At 41.8% G+C, this 23,871-nt stretch overlaps 1 protein-coding gene and 1 long non-coding RNA gene across 7 annotated transcripts in view; one reads left to right on the top strand and one right to left on the bottom strand.

Annotated features, from left to right (window-relative positions):
• Positions 1-3,326, bottom strand: part of LRPPRC (leucine rich pentatricopeptide repeat containing) — a 104,034-nt gene extending 100,708 nt beyond the window's left edge. The window contains exon 1 of one of the 2 annotated variants that reach the window (XM_089922357.1): positions 3,125-3,326. In XM_089922357.1, coding sequence (XP_089778483.1) covers positions 3,125-3,273 — 149 coding nt within the window. In that variant the 5' untranslated portion in view covers positions 3,274-3,326. The remainder of the gene's footprint in view (positions 1-3,124) is intronic. The other variant, XM_022573946.3, reaches the window with a different exon arrangement.
• A 235-nt stretch (positions 3,327-3,561) lies between these two features.
• The window catches only part of LOC111174814 (uncharacterized), an 80,651-nt gene continuing 60,341 nt past the window's right edge, over positions 3,562-23,871 (top strand). For all 5 annotated transcript variants that reach the window (XR_016395302.1, XR_002644563.2, XR_016395301.1 and 2 more), the window contains exon 1: positions 3,562-4,561. This is a non-coding gene — a long non-coding RNA (uncharacterized LOC111174814). The remainder of the gene's footprint in view (positions 4,562-23,871) is intronic.

Raw genomic sequence — 23,871 nt, 5'->3', positions numbered from 1 at the left:
AAAAGGACTAAGGACAACCACCGCCACCCCGCAAAGATATCAGCATTTAAGAGATGAACAGAGGAAAAAGGATGCAAAAAATGAGAAAAATTCTAAAGAGAATAAAATCAAGAAAGAGTGGTGTCATCTTCAATGCCAATAAAAGGGTTTCATTAAGGGGGAAATGGGAGACAGTAATGCCAGAGGTCAAGGCCTTAAGAGTGGATCTGGGGGCTTCCCTGGTGGCGCAGTGATTAAGAATCTGCCTGCCAATGCAGGGGGCACAGGTTGGAGCCCTGGTCCGGGAAGATCCCACATGCCGCGGAGCAACTAAGCCCGTGTGCCACAACTATTGAGCCTGCCCTCTAGAACTCACGAGCCACAGCTACTGAGTCCGCGTGCCACAACTACTGAAGCCCGCGCACCTAGAGCCTGTGCTCCGCAACAAGAGAAACCACTGCAATGAGAAGCCCGCACACTGTGACGAAGAGTAGCCCCCACTCGCCGCAACCAGAGAAAGCCTGCGCACAGCAACAATGACCCAACGCAGCCAAAAATAAAAAAAATTTTTGTAAAAAAAACCAAGAGTGGATCTGGTTATTAAGAAGTCCCTTAAAAAAATTAAATGAAATAAACTTACATCTCACACATGCCTAATTTTAAAAGCACCCTCTCTCTCTCTCTGTATATATATATATATATACACACACATCTCAATGGCTCTCTGTGGGTGATAGAATTAAGAGTGATTTTTAGTTTATTGCTTTCCCCCCCAATATTTTGCAATTGTTCCTGAAGGCACATAAGTTCTAAAATTTAAAAATACATAATAAAAAGTTAATAAATAAAACAACGATGGCTATTCCCAGTGTTGTGGCTGCAGTGGGTCAAAGAGCGAATTCGAAGTGAAGAAATGAAGGAGACAGGAGTACAGACAGGAAGAGACTGGGGAGCATGTGGAGTTAAGTCCAGTTTCAGGAAAGGTTTTGTTTTTCAGGTGGGAAAGATGTGAGCATGCTTACAGGCTGTGGGTAGGAAACTGTATAGAAAATGTTCAGAGTCCAGGAGAACAAGAAAACAAACACTTCTTTACTGCCTGCTATGAGCTGAGCACACAATGGTGAACAAGACTAAGTTCTAAGGAAACAAGCAGCAGGCAGATAAATATCAGACAAGTGAGACACGCCGTGATACAACTAAAATAGGGTTTGCACTGAGTGTTGAGGTTAGGCCTCCCTGAAGAGATAGCATTTAAGTTGAGTCCTGAATGACAAGAAATGAGCTTTAAAAGAAGAGGGAAAGGCCTTGTTACCTCTACTTCACAGACAATGAACTGAGGATCAAAAAGGTTAGGTAAGGTTATGCAGCAAGTAAATGGAATCCAGGTCTGATGAGCAGACCAACACCCTCTCTACTAGACTGTGTTCCCCCTACTGTTTTCCTCAAACGCAACAGCGAAGATGAACTGTAACATCGACCCTCCCCTGGCCTCACAGGGATGTTAAGGACTAGAAAAATATAAATAATTGGCACAACTTTCTCAAAAGAACATCTCTGAAAGCCAAGAAGTGTAGATCTGTGAAAGCAGAGGCACAACTTCTAAAGGTTAACTGTTCAGGCCTAATGAGAAAATTCAGGTGGGCTCCAAGTCATAAGCAGACTACATTCCAAAGATGTATAACTAAGTTGCTAAGAAGTCATAAAACATTTCCTCCATGTAATTCTACACATAAAGTAGGTTTCCAAGGACCACAAAAAATCCACACAATCACAGCTATTACTGTTACTATTATAGTAACTAATACAGCATTTACGAGGAACCAGGCCCAAAGAGATTTATATAGATAACCTCATGCAATGTCACCAACACTATTACTACTCCCACCTTATAACTAAAGAAACTGAGGCCTGTCAACGTTACGTAACTTGTCCAGTGGCATAATGCAAATAGAGAAGCCCGCAGTCCAGCCCTGGCCTATTCCAGATCCTCTGCTCTTAGTCCTTATGCTGTCTCCCAAAGTACCTCTATTTATAAACACTCGTCTTTCAAAATCAGTTTTTCTTCAACTCTAAAACCTCAGTGCCCATCTACCCTTCTCAGGCGATCAGAATACTACTCAAACGTAAAATAGATAGCTAGTGGGAAGCAGCCGCATAGCACAGGGAGATCAGCTCGGTGCTTTGTGACCACCTAGAGGGGTGGGATAGGGAGGGTGGGAGGGAGGGACATGCAAGAGGGAAGAGATATGGGAACATGTGTGTGTGTATGGCTGATTCACTTTGTTACAAAGCAGAAACTGACACACCATTGTAGAGCAATTATACTCCAATAAAGATGTAAGAAAAAAAAAATACTACTCAAATTAACACCTTCATCAAGCTTCCTTATCCTCTCCCTGGCAAAGTCTATACCAAACTTACCCCCTGATAAACCTCAATCCATGAGAGCATTTATTCACACATTTGACACCCACTGAGAACTTAATTTGCCTTTGCACCCCCAGTTCCCACAGAGTGCCTAGAATGTGTCCACTGATCCATTCACTGACATTTACAGAGTCTACTGTCCCGACTCCCAACCCGCTGCACATCTTCGTAAATACTGAGGTAAACTCCACTGAAGAAAACGGAGGCAAAACCCCACACTGATGATTATTAAACTTCCACCTCTAAACTACCCCAAGCTCACCCACAATTCCCAACCTATCCTCCCTCCAAAAAGAAAGCTCTCGAAACCTAAATCGTAGATGGTTACTAAGCACCAATAACGCTTGCACGTGGGACAACACCCGAGCCGGTCAATCATAGAAGAGTAACACCTGACCCCCAGCAGCAGCCTTCAAAGCCCCTCTCAGCTTCTTAAGACGTCCGTAACCAGAGGGCAGGATGACCGAGTCCGAGGCGGCGATGGCAGGATCCATGACGGAAGCAAGCCACGCCCGCGGCCGTAACCTTCTGAAGGCGACCAACCCTGTCACCCTAAACCCCCCGGTGAGGAGCGTGATACGAGGCCCGGGGACGCCTGGCCCTGGAGCAGCGAGGAGGGTGTGGAAAGAGCACAAGTGGGACCCGGCCCTCGCCCACGTCCACGACCCCGAGGAACTGCCGCGCTGCAAGCGGGCTGAGAAAGCGGTCGGGCACTCACCCGGCGACGCGCCCGGCGCGAGCGGCGTGCGGACAGAAGGCGGCGTGCGGCCGGCTCGGGCCACCCGCTAGAAGGCGCAGGGAGAGCGGGAGGTGCGCGGCCGCCCCGGCGCGGAGGAGCCAACGGGCCGGTCTCAGCAGGGCCGCCATGGCTCCGCCGTCCCCACCGTACGCTGCACGCTGGGCAAGGATGGGGGAGCACGTGACCACGGGGTCGTCCGGCGCGGGAGAGACCAAAGGCCGGGCGCGCCAGACGTAGGGGGAGGCACGTGTTGTTATAACTTGGAAGATTGAAAAACCTGTTTCTCCCAGGACATATGATCCCCACGAGATATGTGCATTACAAGGTAGCTTGATATATCATTCCACGGAGCGTCTCTTTCCTTCACGTCAGCATGTTCAGTCTCTCCACCCCTTCACTTTTCAGTTGGTAGAGTCGGAAGAGGTCGACTCCTCCCAGGTTCGCGCAAGGGCTTGCGGGGGGCCAACTAGCGAGAACACCCGGGAACTCTCGAGAAGAGCCGACTGTGAAGAACCCGGAGTTGGGACTTTTCTCTGCAGAGTGCGGGAGTTGTAGCCAACGTTACGCGGTTCCCGCTCCAAGCCGAAGATGCCGCGCCTACTGAGAGGAACGTACTATAGTCAGAAGTGTGGGACAGGAAGAACGTTAAGGACCTTTGCACTGTGCTAGGGGCCTCCAAGGTTAAATGTGATGTGATTTGTGTGCTTGGGGCCAGGGGACAGTGTAAAGGTATACGGAGGTACAACTTTTAAGTCCATGAGCAGTGCCTTGCTTTATGAAATGGATGGATTATAACGAAGGTCGTATAGTTTTAAAGCTGGCGGTGAACGCATTATATTCCCCAACTCCCACCCCACCCATTCCTTCAGTAAATGCACCAGCAAGATAACAGTATACTTAAGAGTCCTGAAAAAAAAAAGTCCTGAGCCAAGTCTGGGGATAAAATAGGAGGCCCCCAGCCTTACGACCTGGAAGGGTACCCTGTGCATGTAAATCAACTTAAAAGAGTTTTTGCATATTATATATGTAAATTTGGGTTCCAAGTTCCCAAGTTACCCAAAGGTTTCGATTCATAAACATAACTTTTAAAACTACTGTAATATGCCATCTCAGTTTGTAAAAACACTAATTGATAGTCAAGTTATGTATGTATTTTCAAACACAATTCAGAGCAGCTTTCTCAGCAAAGTTTTGCCGGTTCAGTGTCTGTTGGGGCAATCGGAGTTACGTGGGAAGCCGAGAACAGGCTTCAAGTACAGACAACTCTCCAGCGCCCTCTTCACCTAGCTGTATTCTAAGCATTCCCAGGTGAAAGCTCAGAAGTTTTTTCCGGAAGCCGGACAAGGAGCTCCTTGAAAGCAGGAACCGTGCGACCTTTTCCTGTGGCGGAAGCACCTACCCAGTGCCAAGCACACGGTAGGTTGCATTAAATAATTACTGAATAAATGTGTTTGGAGGTTATCCAGCTCATTTCTCCTTTGAGAGATGAGAAAAATGAGATCCAAAAAAAGGTTAAATGATTTACTCTGGGTTATACTACTAGGCACTAGGATATAATTTATTTATTCACTCATTCAACACTGATTTATTGAACACATAAATAGTGTTCTCAAATAGTGCCAGGCACTATTTGAGATGCGGATACAGCAGAGAACAAAAGAGACCAAGTCTGGATTTTGATTCGATTGGCTCCAAAGTTTAGTTTGGGAAGACAGATAAGAACTGTGATGTAAAATAAATAAGGGGAAAAGAATTGAGGATGGTATGCTTAACCTCCTCGGAGAACAATGAGGACTGTGTGGATGAGAAGAAAGAGCAAATGGGGTGGCGGGGACCGTGGGCGTTGGGCCTCATCATGCAGAGTGTTGTAGTAAGGGCTTTGATTTTTATTCAGAATGAGATGGGAAACCACTGGAAAGTTTAGTATGTTGTGATATGAATCCATTTGCATTTTTAAAGGATTACACTGGCTGCTGTTTGAAAAGGTGATTTTAAGGGAATAGGATAAATAAAAGTAGGGAGACCAGTGAGGAGGCTTTTGCAATAATCCAAAGTACAGATGGTAGTGGCTTGGACAAGGGGGGTGGCAGGTGAAAGAATGAAAAAGGGTCAGATCCTCACTCTATTTAAATAGAACCAAGAGGATTTACTGATGGATTGGCTATGGGATGTAAGTCAAAAATGACTCCAAAATTTTTGACCTGAGCAATTAGAAAGATAGAGATGGCACTGATTAAGAAGAGAAAGACTGAGGGGAAAGCAGATTTAAAAGGTGAAATCAAAAGTAATCTGGAATATTAAACTTGAAGTGCCTGTTAGACATCCAAATGTCAAGTTTGAGTAGGGGGTTGGCTGTATGATATACAAGTCTGGAGTTCAGAGCTAAAGATACACTTGGGAGTTTATAGTCTGTATCTATTATTTGAAGCCATAGAAATGGATGAGAAATGGACGAAAGCACCTAGGAGGAAAATACGGATAGACAAAAGATGAGGTCGAAGGACTGAGATTTATGACACTTCAGTATTTAGAGGATGCGAAGATGAAAATCCAGCACAAGAAACTGAGAAAGAATAGCCAGAGAGGTAGGGGGAGAACCAAGAGAGAGTAGTGAATTCACAAATAACAGAGGGAAACCTTTCAACCATGGGAATTATCAACCATGTAAAATGCTGCTGTTCTGGTAAAATGAGCACTCAACATTGACCATAGGATTTCTCAACCCAGGGGTCCCTGGTGATGCTTAGAAGAGCCATTTTGGTGACATGCTGAGCTAAATGATTGAGCGAAGCAAGTACATGAAGGAAGGGGAAGTGGAGATTTAAATTTAAATAAATTTTAAAATTCAGTTCCTTAGTAATTAACCACATTCAACCACATATAGCTAGTAGCTACCGTATTGGACAGCGCAGAGAACATTTTCATCATCATAGAAAATTCTACTGGACAGTGCTGCAGTAAGGGGTGAAAAATTGATAATGCAGCCTAAGACGGAGAAAGAGTACATTGAATATGCAAGACGGGATGGGATCCAGTACAAAAGTGAAGGGATTGACTTTAGGTAAGAATCCAGACAGTCCAACCAATGTCACAGAAGGAAGGACAAGGCATGTGGTTGCAGAATCAATGAGGCTGGTAGAGGCAGTAGTGAGAATGAATGCATATTCTTTTCTACTTGCTTCTAGCTCTGAAACCCTTAATCCCCAACCAAGATTCTCTCTGTTCTTGTACCAGGCTTCCTCTTGAAGTATGAGGCAATACTGATGAAATTTGTCTAGGCATTCATTTATTCAATCATAAATGTATTCACTATTAAACCCCTAAGTTCTGCCAGGCAGCAAGTTAAGTGTAGAAAAAAACATGATGGGCAAAAGCAGGCATGGTCCTTACTGTTATGGAAGTTACATTCTAAGGGACAAGGCAGATATTAATAAAATAATCACACTAAATGAATTAAACACTGAAACAGGGGTTCTGAAGGAAAGAGACATGTTTCCTTGAGCGAGTATGCCTCACCTGGGAATCAAAAAAGGTTTCCAGGGAAGGGATCTTTAAGTTGAGGTCTGAAGGATGACTAGCTGTTAACACATGCAAGGTATGTGCTGTGTGTGTGTAAGAGAGAAAGAGTGGTTTTGCCTGGTTTTCAGTTCAGACTTAACCAAGTTGTTCTCAGATTTCTTTAGTCTCCAGAAGATGTGACAAAGTGGAAGAGAAGCCCAGGTTGAGCATCCTTGGTTTCTCCCTCAAGTTATTCTGAACTATGAAATGCGTTCAACTGTTGGTTAGAAAATTAGGGGTCCCCATCCCAGTAAATAGAATAGCCTCTGAACAGAATTTTAACAGTTTAGAAGCCAGACTTTGCAGAAGTACTTAACTGCTTTTTTTTTTTTTAATGTGTAAAACTGGTGATATCTACCCTTTCCTCCCAGGATTATTTGGGAATATTAGTGACGTACTTACAGGCGCATAGGAAACTGTGAAAAATAATGTTACTACTATCAATATTGTTGTTGCTTTTCATAATCAAGTCTAAACCTCATGAATTTGGGTTCTTCTCCAGTCTCTCCCTGGGGTCCAGTTTTTGACCCCAACATCTTTACTGCCTAATAATCTATGGCCAGTGTCCCAAATTCCTAACTTAGTTTTCCAGTTGTTAAATGCTTAGTGTAAGCAAAGCTCGGGGCAAGTTACATCTCAGGGCAAAGAAATTATTCATACTACATTTGATGAGCTTAATTTATAGGAGAGGATAAAACACATATTGTATATAGATAACCATCACATTAGGCAGTGTGATGAGTAGAATGAAGAAGAGACAAGCCAAATGATAGCCAGGCAGGAGAACAGAAGAAGGTTTCATAGTGGGAATGATATTTCAGCCCTCGTAGGCTGGGGAAGATGTTAAGTAGTAGACATCATGGCGAGAGGACTTCTAGTCAGAGGGAACAGTAAAAGTAAAGATACAGAGCTCTCCTTTCTGTATATACATCGCTTCTTAAACTGCAGAAAGTGTTTTTGGACACAGAAGTTTGCCCAGAGCCTATCGAGTAAAGGAGAAGATCTCTAAACCAGTGGTGTTCACGCTTCCGTGGCTATGACCAATGGTAAGAAAATACATTTTATAAGTGACACAAATACACACATACCAAAAAATTTTATAAAACAGTAATGAGCCTTGCTGCGTGTGATGCCATTAGATATTTACTTATCTACTTTCTATTTCATTTTTTAAAATGCTGATTGATCCTAATTCAAACAAACCAGCTAAAGAAGACATTTTTAGACACGAGTATAATGCACAATACAAGAATTATTGCTTTTTTAGTGTAATAATGGGCTCTGTTGCTGTGTAAGAAAATACTTGTATATTTTTAGAGATACATGCTGGCATATGTAGAAGTAAATTAACATGCTGTGTGGAATTTTCTTGAAGAAACCTCCCCAAGGAATAAAAGTTAGAACAAAAGGACATAAGAAGCAAGTGTGAATATCTTCCTATTTTTAAAATCTGGGTGGGTGTATAGGAGTTCATTTTACTATTCTCTCTACTTTATATATGGTTTTAAGTGTTCATAAAGAAAAAGATCTTAAATGCTGGTTGTATTTTGATTTCACTATTCATTAATACAGCATGACTTGGAGTTTGAAAAACACTGTACTCAGTCATGTCAATATAAGTGCAGGGTAAACAGAAACAGGCAGATAAATGTATCAGACTGTACCTCTTCGAACTGGAGACGTGTTCATGGGAACAACATGATTGATTGACTTCTCCAGCAAATAGTTGCTCACACATTAAAAGTTGCTGTTGTTGCTAAGTCATTTTACATAAAACATGAAATATCTGAGATTGTAGCTAATACAATCTAAGACAAAGATTTTCATTTAAGACCAAAGTTAAAAAAAAAAAAAAGATTTAACTTCAAAATTCTTAGCTGAAAGTACGGTACTCAACGCCCTGAATGGGAAATTTACAAGGCGGTGGACATTAATCTCACTTAGGTCAAATTCACCTTTTCTTGGCCTCATATAATTTATGAGGAATCGCAAAGAATCAAAAACTAGAGCTGATCATTCATAATTGTTTGTTGGCCTTTTTGGAGTCTCCTCCAATTTTCACACAAATAACATCCAAACTACTGTGAGCAAAGAACCAAGTGATTGCCTTGAGTTTAAAAGCCTCGTTTGCTTAAAAGCCTTAACATATTTTAAGCAGCAGATTTAATGTTTAGTTATGATTGTATTTTTTCTTAAGGCAACTTGTCTGATGAATCAAGGGCTTCTTCCATCTGTGACTACGTTTTTCATATCCAAATTTATACATGTATGTAATTCCCAATTATTCAAAAAATATTCTGCTCAGACCTTTATTTGCAGACAGCCCCGAGATTCTCATTATAAGTGGAGGTCCAATTTGTCATTGTTACACCCTTCAGCAACACTTCCATCAAACAATAATTCTTTCGTAAGTGCACAAACCAGGAAGACAGGTGCAGGGTCATTTACTGTAAGAAAGTAACCAGCATTGGCAACAAGGGGTTATTGCTGATATTTTCCCAGTGTTACCATGTGTGAAGGCTGAAAGTTTATGTGTTTCCCACAGGGCGGATAGTGTCCGGATAAATCAATATAGAATAGTAGTCAAACGTAATTGGCATTTCAATGTACTATACAACTGAATCCCTTCAAGACAGAAAACAGTTATCATCCTTGTAATAGCTGAACATAAACTTTAGGAAGTCTTTATTAACAGTCATTGTTAATTCCTAAAATGTGACATGGGTCTCTTAAATTTCCCGTTTAACTGAAGTTTTTGTTGTTGTTTTTAAGGAACTAGAAAATATATTTAATTTTCTAAGAGCAATAGGTAATACGAAATTTTGTTTTAGCTTGTGTCTCTCCAAGGGTTGGAAAGTAATTTCTTTTACAAGTTGGATACTTTTATGCAATTTACCTTCTGATAATTTCAGTTTAAGCTGGAGAGGGAAACTAATAGACTTTACTTGTGCTTAGTAAAGAATATATGGATTTTTCATTGCATTAAGTTGCAAAGACATTGATACGGCTACTGTTCTTGGCTGCCCATCTTGCTTTCCAGGCCTGACTGGGAGGAATGCAAATCACCTGCAAATGTGGCACAGCAAGCAGGATGTAGAACCAATGTGTGTCTTGGGGTTGTCTCCCACTGGAAAGTGAGTGGTGTGTTTTCGTTGAGTGTGGGACAGTTGAATTATATTAGATTAAAGCACTTTTTTGAATTATATATGGCAAGAAAGATACGTGTTTATCGCTGCATGTTAGAAGGAGACTGTCAGCATTTTTTTGTCGTTGTTCCACAATGTTTCCCCTACATTCATACTTCTTCTAATTTCCAATATTACACCCCACTAGTGGTCAGGGGATCAGCACATGAGCCAGGCTATGAGAGAATCCCATCCTTTTGGCTAGAGTAATAGGGACCCAAAATAAAGCAAATGGCATAATTCCTTGAATTTTTAACTGCAGCTGGTAGGAAAGACACCTTATTGCAGAGTTATCAGCCATGAAAACGTGAATCAGTAATTGCTGGTGGCATTCTCCCTGCCCCACCAAGACACCTGTATGTAGTAGGAGAGAATGAGAACAACACAGAGAAGCAGAGCCAGGGTCTGGAGAGAAGGCTTATGACTTTATTGGTGTTTCCGTATCCAGTTGTGCTTGAAGCCGGATTTACCCCTGGACTTAATTACCAGGTACATGAGCCAATAAATCACCTTTGTACTTAAGCTGGTTTCAGAGAGCTTTTGCTGTTGCACTAGAGAAAGGCCCAACTTAATACATACTGACTTTGGGTAGTACCATTATTCTCTATAGTTTTAGGTTTAATTCTTTAACAGCATGCTTCCTCTAAACATCAGTAAGTTGATTTTTTAAATTATTTTTACTGTTTTAATTCATTCTCTGTGTTCTCATTGCTTTATCGTTTTGTTGATTATAACTTCATTACATTAAAAAAAGATAACACACTGAAAATGTTGAAAGATTAAAATATAACCAAGCTATACTCCAAAGTTTCAACAAAAGGGAACAAGTCAAGAATAAATGAATTTTTTAAAAAAATCAGATATACTCCAAATTGAAACTAACACACCAAAAATATTCCAAAGCAAAATTGTGCAAGGAGGTTGAGGAGAAACACCCTAGAACAAAGGTGAAATGGTCTGCTGACCAAGTGGCTTGAAAATAAGACACTCAAAGAAAAAAGTCTTGGGGCTTCCCTGGTGGCGCAGTGGTTGGGAGTCCGCCTGCCGATGCAGGGGATGCAGGTTCGTGCCCTGGTCCGGGAAGATCCCACATTCCACGGAGCGGCTGGGCCCGTGAGCCATGGCAGCTGAGCCTGCGCGTCCGGAGCCTGTGGTCCGCAATGGGAGATGCCACAACAGTGAGAGGCCCGCGTTACCGCAAAAAAAAAGAAAGAAAAAAGTCTCTACACTATATTCTACCACCATCTCCCCAAATGTAATTAGCTGCACTAGGGAGCTTAGTTTCTTTAACTTCTACAGACCCCATATTTGACATAACTCCCCAGGTGATTCTGATGCACACCAAATTATAAACTCATTGAGTGAATTACATACGTTAACTAATTTAATGTTCCGAATGGTTCTATAAGGTGGGATCTGTTAGTAACTACATTTTATAAATGAGAAAACTGAGGCACAGAAAGGCTAATTTGCTCCAGATCACACAGCTAATAAGTGATTGAGCCAGGTTTGAAACCCAGGCAGGCGGGTTCCAAAGCCAGTGTGTATCTAACCACTATCCTACACTGTTTTAAAATAATAACCACAATGCAAAGGCACAGCAGTGATGGTGACAATTGCAGGCAGGCCCGTAGAAGAATATGTCTTCGTTCATTGGGGGTCTTTTGCTACTCTGCCTCCCAGGAACTCTTCCACCCCAACCAACACTGATTTCTCTGATTTCTGAATTTATATTCAACTTAAAATTAGTATTGCACAATTTGGCATTTAATTATGCCCCTTTCATTCTGTTAGTCTGGCCTTCTCAACTGGATGAGAAATTGAGAACTCAGGTCCAGTTTTACTTCTCCCCTTGCTTGTAGCACCTGGTGCAGGGCATCGGAAAGTTATTTGTCGACCAGATTTGTAAGCGCTAAATTGACTTTAGAAACCTGTGACGTGTGAATTTTAGATTCATTTAGGACTGATTTCGTGAGATTGACGTTACATTTAATCAGTTCCTACCCATTTGCAGTTTTAGATATTTAACCAGAGAGTTCCTTCCTTCAGTCACACCAGATACTCTTTTGTTGATCTGCACTGCTCAAAGCCCCCATTCATTTTGCTGATCAAATTGGTATGGGAACGTTCCCTTCCTGCAGCTGAGAGTGGTTCTTGAAAGATTTTCCTTTGGAGAAAGTTTCCAGCAAGCTCTTTCCTCTTTGACTTTTTTTTTTCTTTTTTCCTTTAACATCTTTATTGGAGTATAACTGCTTTACAATGTTGTGTTAGTTTCTGCTGTATAACAAAGTGAATCGGCTATATGCATATGTATAGCCCCGTAATGTCCCCTCCCTCTTGTGTCCCCCTCCCACCCTCCTTATCCCACCCCTCTAGGTGGTCACAGCACTGAGCTGATCTCCCTGTGCTATGCAGCTGCTTCCCACTAGCTATCTATTTTACATTTGGTAGTGTATATATGTCAGTGTTACTCTCTCACTTCATCCGAGCTTCCCCTTCCCCCTCCCCGTGTCCTCAAGTCCATTCTCTACGTCTGTGTCTTTATTCCCGTCCTGCCCCTAGGTTCACCAGAACCATTTTTTTTCCTTTTAGATTCCATATATATGTGTTAGCATACGGTATTTGTTTTTCTCTTTCTGACTTACTTCACTCTGTATGACAGACTCTAGGTCCATCCACCTCACTACAAATAATTCAATTTCGTTTCTTTTTATGGCAGAGTAATATTCCATTGTATAAATGTGCCACATCTTCTTTATCCATTCATATGTCAGTGGACACTTAGGTTGCTTTCGTGTCCTGGCTATTGTAAATAGTGCTGCAATGAACACTGTGGTACATGACTGTGTTTGAATTATGGTTTTTTCAGGGTATATGCCCAGTAGTGGGGTTGCTGGGTTATATGGTAGTTCTATTTTTAGTTTGTTAAGGAACCTCCACACTGTTCTCCATAGTAGCTGTATCAATTTACATTCCCACCAACAGTGCAAGAGGGTTCCCTTTTCTCCACACCCTCTCCAGCATTTATTGTTTGTAGATTTTTTTGATGATGGACATTCTGACCGGTGTGAGGTGATACCTCATTGCAGTTTTGATTTGCATTTCTCTAATGATTAGTGATGTTGAGCATCCTTTCATGTGTTTGTTGGCTATCTGTATATCTTCTTTGGAGAAATGTCTATTTAGGTCTTCTGCCTAATTTGGATTGGGTTGTTTGTTTTTTTGATATTGAGGTGCATGAGCTGTTGTATACTTTGGAGATTAATCTTTGTCAGTTGTTTCGTTTGTAAATATTTTCTCGCATTCTGAGGGTTGTCTTTTCATCTTGTTTATGTTTTCCTTTGCTGTGCAAAAGCTTTTAAATTTCATTAGGTCCCATTTGTTTATTTTTGTTTTTATTTCCATTTCTCTAGGAGGTAGGTCATAAAGGATCTTGCTGTGATTTATGTCATAGAGTGTTCTGCCTATGTTTTCCTCTAGGAGTTTAATAGTGTCTGCACTTACATTTAGGTCTTTAATCCATTTTGAGTTTATTTTTGTGTATGGTGTTAGGGAGTGTTCTAATTTCATTCTTTTACATGGAACTGTCCAGTTTTCCCAGCACCACTTATTGAAGAGGCATTCTTTCATCCATTGTATACTCTTGCCTCCTTTATCAAAGATAAGGCAACCATATATGCATGGGTTTATCTCTGGGCTTTCTATCCTATTCCATTGATCTGTATTTCTGTTTTTGTTCTAGTACCATACTGTCTTGATTACTGTAGCATTGTAGTATATTCTGAAGTCGGGGAGCCTGATTCCTCCAGCTCTGTTTTTCTTTCTCAAGATTGCTTTGGCCATTCGGGATCTTTTGTGTTTCCATACAAATTGTGAAACTTTTTGTTCTAGTTCTGTGAAAAATGCCATTCGTAGTTTGATACGGATTGTATTGAATTGGTAGATTGCTTTGGGTAGTATAGTCATTTTCACAATGTTGATTCTTCCAACCAAAGAACATGGTATATCTCTCCATCTGTTTGTGTCATCTTTAATTTCTTTCATCATTGTCTTACAGTTTTCTGCATATAGGTCTTTTGTCTCCTTAGGTAGGTTTGTTCCTAGGTATTTTATTCTTTTTGTTGCAATGGTAAATGGGAGTGTTTCCTTAATTTTTCTTTCAGATTTATCATCATTAGTGTATAGGAATGCAAGAGATTTCTATGCATTAATTTTGTATCCTGCTACTCTACCAAATTCATTGATTTGCTCTAGTAGTTTTCTAGTAGCATCTTTAGGATTATCTATGTATAGTATCATGTCATCTGTAAACAGTGACAGTTTTACTTCTTTTCTGATTTGGATTCCTTTTATTTCTTTTTCTTCTCTGATTGCTGTGGCTATAACTTCCAAAAATATGTTGAATAACAGTGGTGAGAGTGGGCAACCTTGTCTTGTTCCTGATCTTAGAGGAAATGGTTTCAGTTTTTCACCACTGAGAATGATGTTGGCTGTGAGTTTGTCATATATGGCCTCTATTATGTTGAGGTAGGTTCCCTCTATGCCTACTTTCTGGGGGGTTTTCATCATAAATCGGTGTTGAATTTTGTCAAAAGCTTTTTCTGCATCTGTTGAGATGATCATATGGTTTTTATCCTTCATTTTGTTAATATGGTGTATCACATTGATTGATTTGTGTATATTGAAGAATCCTTGCATTCCTGGGATAAACCCCACTTGATCATGGTGTATGATCCTTTTAATGTGCTGTTGGAGTCTGTTTGCTAGTATTTTGTTGAGGATTTTTGCATCTATGTTCATCAGTGATATTGGCCTGTAGTTTTCTTTCATGGGACATCCTTATCTGGTTTTGGTATCAGGTGACGGTGGCCTCGTAGAATGAGTTTGGGAGTGTTCCTCCCTCTGCTATATTTTGGAAAGTTTGAGAAGGATAGCTCTTCTCTAAATGTTTGATAGAATTCGCCTGTGAAGCCATCTGGTCCTGGGCTTTTGTATGTTGGAAGATTTTAAATCACAGTTTCAATTTCAGTGCTTGTGATCAGTCTGTTCATATTTTCTATTTCTTCCTGGTTCAGTCTCAGAAGGTTGTGCTTTTCTAAGAATTTGTCCATTTCTTCCAGGTTGTCCATTTTATTGGCGTAGAGTTGCTTGTAGTAATCTCACATGATCCTTTGTATTCTGCAGTGTCAGTTGTTACTTCTCCTTTTTCATTTCTAATTCTGTTAATTTGAGTCTTCTCCCTTTTTTTCTTGATGAGTCTGGCTAATGGTTTATCAATTTTGTTTATCTTCTCAAAGAACCAGCTTTTAGTTTTATTGATCTTTGCTATTGTTTCCTTCGTTTCTTTTTCATTTGTTTCTGATCTGATCTTTATTTCTTTCCTTCTGGTAATTTTGGGGGTTTTTTGGTTCTTCTTTCTCTAATTGCTTTAGTTGTAAGGTTAGGTTGTTTATTTGAGAGTTTCTTGTTTCTTGAGGTAGGATTGTATTGCTATCAACTTCCCTTTCAGAACTGCTTTTGCTGCATCCCATAGGTTTTGGGTTGTCGTGTTTTCATTGTCATTTGTTTCTAGGTATTTTCTAATTTCCTCTTTGATTTCTTCAGTGATCTCTTGGCTATTTAGTAGCCTACTGTTTAGCCTCCATGTGTTTGTATTTTTTACAGATCTTTTCCTGTCATTGATATCTAGTCTCATAGCGTTTTGGTCAGAAAAGATACGTGATACGATTTCAATTTTCTTAAATTTACCAAGGCTTGATTTGTGAGGCAAGATATGATCTGTCCTGGAGAATGTTCCATGTGCACCTGAGAAGAAAGTGTATTCTGTTGTTTTTGGATGGAATGTCCTATAAATATCAATTAAGTCCATCTTGTTTAATGTATCATTTAAAGCTTGTGTTTCCTTATTTATTTTCATTTTGGATAATCTGTCCATCAGTGAAAGTACAGTGTTAAAGTCCCCTACTCTGATTGTGTTACTGTTGATTTCCCCTTTTATGGCTGTTAGCATTTGCCTTATGTATTGAGGTGCTCCTATGCTGGGTGTAAAAATATTTACAATTGTTATATCTTCTTCTTGGATTGATCCCTTGATCATTATGTAGTGTCCTTTTTTTTTTTTTTTTTTTGTGGTATGTGGGCCTCTCACTGTTGTGGCCTCTCCCGTTGCGGAGCACAGGCTCCGGACACACAGGCTCAGCGGCCATGGCCCACGGGTCCAGCCGCTCCACGGCACGTGGGATCTTCCCGGACTGGGGCACAAACCCGTGTCCCCTGCATTGGCAGGCGGACTCTCAACCACTGCGCCACCAGGGAAGCCCTGTAGTGTCCTTCTTTGTCTCTTATAATAGTCTTTGTTTAAAGTCTATTTTGTCTGATATGGGGATTGCTACTCCAGCTCTCTTTTGATTTCCATTTGCATGGAATATCTTTTTCCATCCCCTCACTTTCAATCTGTATATGTCCATAGGTCTGAAGTGGGTCTCTTGTAGACAGCATATGTATGGGTCTTGTTTTTGTATCCATTCAGCCAGTCTATGTCTTTTGGTTGGAGCATTTAATCCATTTACATTTAAGGTAATTATTGATATGTTCCTATTACCATTTTCTTAATTGTTTTGGGTTTGTTATAGTAGGTCTTTTCCTTCTCTTGTGTTTCCTGCCTAGAGAAGTTCCTTTAGCATTTGCTGTAAAGCTGGTTTGGTGGTGCTGAATTCTCTTAACTTTTGCTTATCTGTAAAGGTTATAATTTCTCCATCGAATCTGAATGAGATCCTTGCTTGGTTGTAGGTTTTTCCCTTTCATCACTTGAAGTATGTCCTGCCACTCCCTTCTGGCTTGCAGAGTTTCTGCTGAGAAATCAGCTGTTAACCTTATGGGGATTCCCTTGTATGTTATTTGTTGCTTTTCCCTTGCTGCTTTTAATATTTTTCTTTGTATTTAATTTTTGATAGTTGCATTAGTATGTGTCTCAGTGTGTTTCTCTTTGGGTTTATCCTGTATGGTGCTCTCTGTGCTTCCTGGACTTGACTGACTATTTCCTTTCCCATGTTAGGGAAGTTTTCGACTATAATCTCTTTAAATATTTTCTCAGACCCTTTCTTTTTCTCTTCTTCTGGGACCCCTATAATTCGAATGTTGGTGCATTTAATGTTGTCCCAGAGGTCTCTGAGACTGTCCTCAATTCTTTTCATTATTTTTGTTTTATTCTGCTCCTTGGCAGTTATTTCCACCATTTAATCTTCCAGCTCACTTATCCGTTTTTCTGCCTCAGTCATTCTGCTATTCATTCCTTCTAGAGTATTTTTAATTTCAGTAATTGTGTTTTTCATCACTGTCTGTTTGCCCTTTAGTTCTTCTAGATCCTTGTTAAATGTTTCTTGTATTTTCACCATTCTGTTTCCGAGATTTTGGATCATCTTTACTGTCATTACTCGGAATTCTTTTGCAGGTAGTTTGCCTATTTCCTCTTCATTTATTTGGTCTTGTAAGTTTTTACCTTGCTCCTTCATCTGTAACATATTTTTTTGTCGTTTCTTTTTTTTTTCCTCTCTCTTTTTGATGGATGGTACTGTATTCCTGTCTTACTGGTTGTTTGGCCTGAGACATCCAGCACTGGAGTTTGCAGGCAGTTGGATAGAGCCGGGTCTTGGTGCTGAGATAAGGACCTCCGGGAGCCCTCACTCTGATTAATATTCCCTGGGGTCTGAGGTTCTCTGTTAGTCCAGTGGTTTGGACTCGGAGCTCCCACCTCAGGAGCTTGGGCCTGACCTCTGGCCTGGGAACCAAGATCTCGCAAGCCTCGTGGCGTGGTTAAAAAAATGAAAAGAAAGAAAGAAAGAAAAAAAAAAAGGAGCAGTACAATATTAAAGAATTAAAAAAAAATAAAATTAGATAAAAAATATATTAGGAAAAATAAAACTGTAATTGAAACAACTACAACAAGGTAAAATAAGACCACAACAGAAAAAAGGAAAAAGGAAGGGTGTGTGTGTGGGGGGGGGGACAAGCCAAAAGGAGAGAACAATAACAAAGTATAAAGAATAAAATAAAATTAGAAAAATAAAAGATTTATTAGGAAAAATAAAAATTTAAAAGTATCAACAACAATGAATCAAGAAGGTAAAACAGAACCCCAATCTAAAAGAGGGAAAAAAAAAGCCTTGGCTATGGGGACGGAGTTTAGGCGGGGGTGGGGGGGTGGGGGTGGAACTTACGTAGGGACGGGGGTTTAGGGTGGGGCAGGACCTAGGAGGGTGCGGGGAGACCTTAAAGCGTCGGGCAGGGCCTATGCTTAGGACCTGTGCAGGTGGGGAGAGGCAGCACGTGGAAGGGAGGGCCTCTGGAGTGTGGGGTTCCCGAGTTTGGAGGTAGGGCCCTGAGTGAGGGTGTGTGGGTGGGGTTTAGGCCCAACTCGTTGGAGGGGGTCTCAGAGGGGGTCTCCGAGTGCAGAGGTAGGGCCCTGGGTGGGGGTGTAAGGGCGGGACTGGGGTTCTGAGAGGCAGGGGGGAGCCTCCAAGGGCAGAGGATTAGGCCCGAGCCCAACAGGCTCCCTGGTGCCTAAGTGGACAGGGAAGGCACTGGCCGCATTCCCTTCCATTCCTTCGTGCCCCTCCCCCACCGTCTCCCCCAGGGTGTCCCCCGTCACCGCTGGACCCGTAACCGCGGGTGGGTCCCGCTGGGTGTAGGAACTCCCCTCCCCCAGCCACCCCTCAGGGGTGCCTGTCCTGGAGGTCCAGCCTTTACTTTTACTCCCCCTTCCCTCCCTCCCACTCCCTCAGGACCTGCGTGGCTGGAGGGGGCCTCGGTGGGCAGAGGATGAGGCCCGGGATCTCAGCAGGTTCCTGGGGGCCCAAGTGGTTAGGGGAAACCTGGTCACACTCCCTTTTGATCCTCTGCCCTCCCAGTGGTCCCCCAATTTACCCCTTACGGGGTGGGATCCCTTCCCCTACCCCAGCTGCCCCTCAGGGGAGCCAGTCCCGTCCCGCCTCCACTTCTCCTCCCCCTTCACTGCCCCAATGCCCCACGTCCTACCTGGTCGCTGGGGGTTCCTCCCGTTGCCTGAGGTGTCTGTGGTACCCCACCGGTGCCTGGTAGGTGCCCTAGTTGTGAGGAGACGTGAATTCTGCGTCCCCCTAGTACGCCACCTGACTCCGCCCTACTCTTTGACTTTTGTTTGCTTCCTAGAAATGCCCGTGCTGGGGCAAAATTACTTTATCCAGATGCCAGTGATTGAAAAGACATTCTAATTATTTGTTGATGGTAAATCATAAAACTTTTTTGGAAACCCTTTTGTCTAGCCTGTGAACCTTCAGAGGAAAAAGTGTTTTACGTGGTATCACTAAAATAAGCTTGGTATTTGGAGATGCTGTAGGCTTGATTGTGTTGAATTATAAATTGAATCACTACTAACTTCTGAGAGGTTTTCAGGGGTTGTTTTATTCAGCTTTGCTGACTATGCTGCCCATAGCAACTCTGGCAGTGATTCCCCTACTGGCACGAAGGGGCTGCCCCGCTGCAGAAATTCATGACGGCTGCATTTGCCTGCAGAGTTTGGAAAGATCTAAGGTCTTTGGAGACTAGAAATGTGTTTTTCCCTTGTCTTAACTGGCAGTATGAGCCTCTGGCATTTCAAAGTGCAAGTCATTAGTGTCCACCGGGGTGATGTTAATCTGTCTGTGTTTCAGTCCCAGGACATTTTCCAGTTGCTTCTGCCACAACGATCTCTGCTATCTCAGTGCCTCTGATGACCCTTGTGATTTCAGGAAGCTCTACAGTGCCAGCTGGACTTCACAGAAGCCAGTTGCTACCCGATCCTCTTTCTCTTCCATCTTTCTGCCATCTTCAAAGAAATCTCAAAGCTTATTTAAAAGGTGTAGCTTCTGCCTGGCATTTTCAAATTTGAACTGAGAGAAACCTGTTCTTGTTTGGGTTTTTTTTTTTTTTTTTAATTCTCAATAGGAAGGAGACTTTCCTTTATTTTGAATTTAGGGCTTGAGTCATACTTAAGCTGACTTTGATCACATTCAGGAGAAATAGAAGACTAGCAGACGGAGAGGAGGGAGACATGAGAATTGCCAGAGAGCAAACAAAAACAAGGCCTTTGAATGGTTGGAAGGGACTCAGGAAAGCCAGAGGGCCCTGGTGATGTTCAAAGTGGGTGTGTGGAGTTGAAATTGTCAGGACATCCTATCCTCTTCCATCTTCCCAGAAAGACTAAGCTGAACCCCTGCTGTCTGAGCTATGGTTTGGGGGAGGACCCAAAAGGGGGAGGGTGTGCTCCTTTCATCAGATTGTTCCAGACTTCCCAGTGGGTTAATATGACATGGAGCCAAACCACACCAAAGAGCTAGTTGACGGTTGTTAAGAGCGTTGGCCTTTTATTTCATCAGGAAAACCAAGGCTGTAGGTGCTGATAAAATGCCAGATTATTCAGAAACAAGTGTCTGGGATTGGACCAAGTGTTGTCTCATTAGCATGCAGTGTCCATGCTGGAGTCTGGAGAGAAAAGCCACAGAGGCTGCAGGAGGGGTCGATGGCAGGGAACCAGGAGAAAAACAAAATTACCTTTCCCTATGTTGTGTGGTGAAATATCATACTGTAGAATGCCCCCATCTCCAATACAGGGTACTCTCCAGTAATGTGCTTTGGCCTAGACCTTGTTCTAGAATATGCGAGGCAATTATTCTACCAGCCTCCTGAATCTCTGCTCATAAACTTGGCTTTCTTTCCTCTTACAATTCACTGTGTGTAAGGCCAACCCTCTCACTTTCTTCAGATCTCACCTCCTCTGGCCTACTCAAGGACTTCACTCCTGATATTTTCACTTCTTTTTCCTGCACCATTAATTTACCCTCTCTACTAAATCATTCTCATCAGCATGCATTCTAATATGTTTTCCATCTTAAAAAAAGACTCTCAAGACTCTACTTCTCCTTCCAGTTATTCTCTCTTTTTTTCCCCTTACAATAAAATCCCTGAAAAGAGTTGCCTATACTGGTTTTTTTTTTTTCCTCCGCCAGTTTCCATTCATTCTGGAACTTATTCACATCAGGCTTTTGTCCCCACTATTCCACTTACCAATATGTTTGTGTAGCTAAATCTAGGGGTGAATAGTCCTCCTAAGTCTATTTTACTGGACTTCCTCCTTTTCCAGCCTCTAAATGTTGCAGTGCCCTCGGCCTCAGATTCCTTCTGTCTCTACCTTGGCAATCTCCTCTTCTCGTGGCTCCATATACCATATTTAGGATGATGACATCCAAATTCCTATCTCACTTCTCCTCTGAGGTCCAGTCTCCAATTCCTACTTGGGTGTTTAATAGGTATTGCAGACCTCCCATGCCCAAAGCAGAATTCTTCATTCCCTGCTCTCTCTGACCTAAACTGCTTCTCCCACAGTCTTCCCTGTTTCATGGCTATTCCATTCTCCTAATTCCTCAGTGCAAAACCCTAAAAATCATATTTTTCCTCCCCTCTCTCTCATACAATGCACCCAGTCTATCAGCAAGTCCTGTCAAGTCTACCATCAAGTCATACTGCACTTCAAAACACTTCTTGCCATTTGCATCATCATCTCCCACCATTATCAGCTCTCACCTGGACTCCAAAAGTAGCCTCCTAATCACGCAACCGCAGTCTGTTTCCTACATAGCAGCCGAAGAAATATTTTCAAACCATAATCGGAAAATTTTACTCCCCTAATCAAAACTCTTTATGGCTTTCTCATCACACGGAGAACAAAATTCCAAAGTCCTTACTGTGGTTGCATGAGTTCCTACCTGATGTGGCCCCTGCTCATTTCTGCAGCCTCACCGACTTGTTGGTGCCTGTTTCCACTCACACTAGCCTGCCTGTGGCGTCTCCAACACGTGAAGTTTGTCTCTCAGGTGTCATAGTCCCAGGTTTCATTTATAGTAACAGTATACCATTTAGGGAGCTCCTACTGCAGGCAAGCCAATACATAAGGCATTTTTACCCATATAATTTTTAATTCTAACCATGACTCCTCAACACAGATGTTACTATTATCTTTACAAATGAAGAAACTGAGACTCAGAGAGGTTAGGTAATTTGCCCAAAGTAGCAGAGCCAGACAGTGGTAGAACTGGGATTCACATCCAGATGTGTCTGGTTTTAAAGTCTAAACTCTTCCCACTGCACTCTGTTACTTCTTTGTGATCAGGATATACCAGTGCAGACTTAATGCCCTCAGTAAAATGTTACTTTTTTGGTGGGGGTGTGGTGTGTGTGTGTGTGCATGTGTGTGTGCACTCATCTCCTGGTGCTCATTATAAAGTTGACTTAATGCTTTTAAAAGAGGTTACTGAGGAAATTGATCTTGTTTGTAAACTCCTTAGATTTCCAGAAGTGTGTGTGTGTGTGTGTGTGTGTGTGAGGGATATAGCATCTTCCCACCTGAGTGATGGAGCCTGTAGGGCTGGGGAACAAGCCCCAGGGTATCAGCTGCAGTGAAGACTCTTTTTTGCCTCCAAATGCTAATAGTTCTGTATTCAAAATCTTTTCTCTCTTTGACTGGACCCAGAGATAAAAAACTTACAGCATATAATTTGGCATTTTACTGGTACGGTAGGCTCACAAAAATTTTGTTCTTCCTGACAAGGCTCAGATAATTCTATCAAAATAAATCTCTGAAGGAAAAAAGCTTTCTTTTAAAGTCTATGAGAAGCCTTTTCAAGAACAAAAATAACACTTAAAACCAATATTCTATGTATCTTCTTTTTCTTCTCTTTTTCAGAAGAAATTCTGATAATAGAAAATAAAAATGTCAGGGGGGAAATGTCAAAATTTGGCAAGTGTAGAGAGTAAAAATTTCCTCCAACACTGCACTTTGAATTTTAAAGAGTTTTGGGCACAAGTTGTGCAGGAGTCAGGTTTTCACAGCTACGTGTATCCTTCACCAGTGCCCACATCCATGAGTTTTGTACTTGGTCATCGGACCTTGACTGAGAACATGACTGTGTTAGGGCTCTCCAAAGAAAGAACCAATAGGATATATAGAGAGATATATAAAAGGAGGTAATATTATAGGAATTGGCTCACAGGATTATGGAAGGCAAGAATTCCCCAAATCTGCCATCCACAAGGTGGAGAACTGGGAAAACTGGTGGTATAATTCAGTCTAACTCTGAAGGCTTCAGAACCAGGAGTGCTGATGTCCAAGGACAGGAGAAGGTGGATGTCCCAGCTCAGGTAGAGAGCAAATTTGCCCTTCTTCCACTTTTTTGTTCTATTCAGGCCCTCAGTGGATTGGATCATTCCCACCTACATTGATGAGGTCAATTTCTTTACTGAGTCTACCCATTCAAATGCTAATCTCATCCAGAAATACTCACAGACACACCCAGAAATTATGTCTAACCAACTCTCTGGGCATCCGTTTAGCCCAGTCAAGTTGACACATAAAATTAACCATCACTATAACCATTTCAAGAACCAAGTAGTTTAACATCTACTCTAATGGTCTCTCTTACGTTTGCTCTCTCAGGCCTTGTAGACACTTCTCTGCCCAAAATGTGCTTGATGAGAGATGGCCAGTTCCTTGCAGGTGGATTTCACAGAAAAGCTGAGTAGTCAAACTGAATTTTCTGTGCATTTCAGTAAAGTCACATTTACCATATGTTCAACATTGTGCTAGGCAGTATGAAGGCTACAGTGGGGAGGAAGAAGAGAGCAAAAACTCATTTACTGAGGGCCTATTGTATGCCAAATAATTTATAATGCATATATAATTTCATGATATATAGGTTAAACATTTTTCTTCATGATTAGAGAAGAAAGGAGGCTTTAAAAGGTTAAGTACCTCAACTCAAGCTAGGGAATGGAGAAGTTAGAACTGAAATTAAGAATTGTCTGATACTAAAAAAAAAAAAAAAAAATTGTCTGATACTAAAACATATGCACTTTCCACTGCACTGTTTTGGCACAGGCATGGAACTAAAGTTGAGGTTCCCTTCCAAATGTGCT

The sequence above is a fragment of the Delphinapterus leucas genome, chromosome 13 (genome assembly GCF_059928025.1).
Source record: "Delphinapterus leucas isolate spDelLeu-1000000601 "Yukka" chromosome 13, BTC_Dleu_Yukka2, whole genome shotgun sequence".
Taxonomy (NCBI): domain Eukaryota; kingdom Metazoa; phylum Chordata; class Mammalia; order Artiodactyla; family Monodontidae; genus Delphinapterus; species Delphinapterus leucas.
Note: the sequence above shows the minus strand (reverse complement) of the source record. Positions and strands in the feature narration are given on the sequence as shown.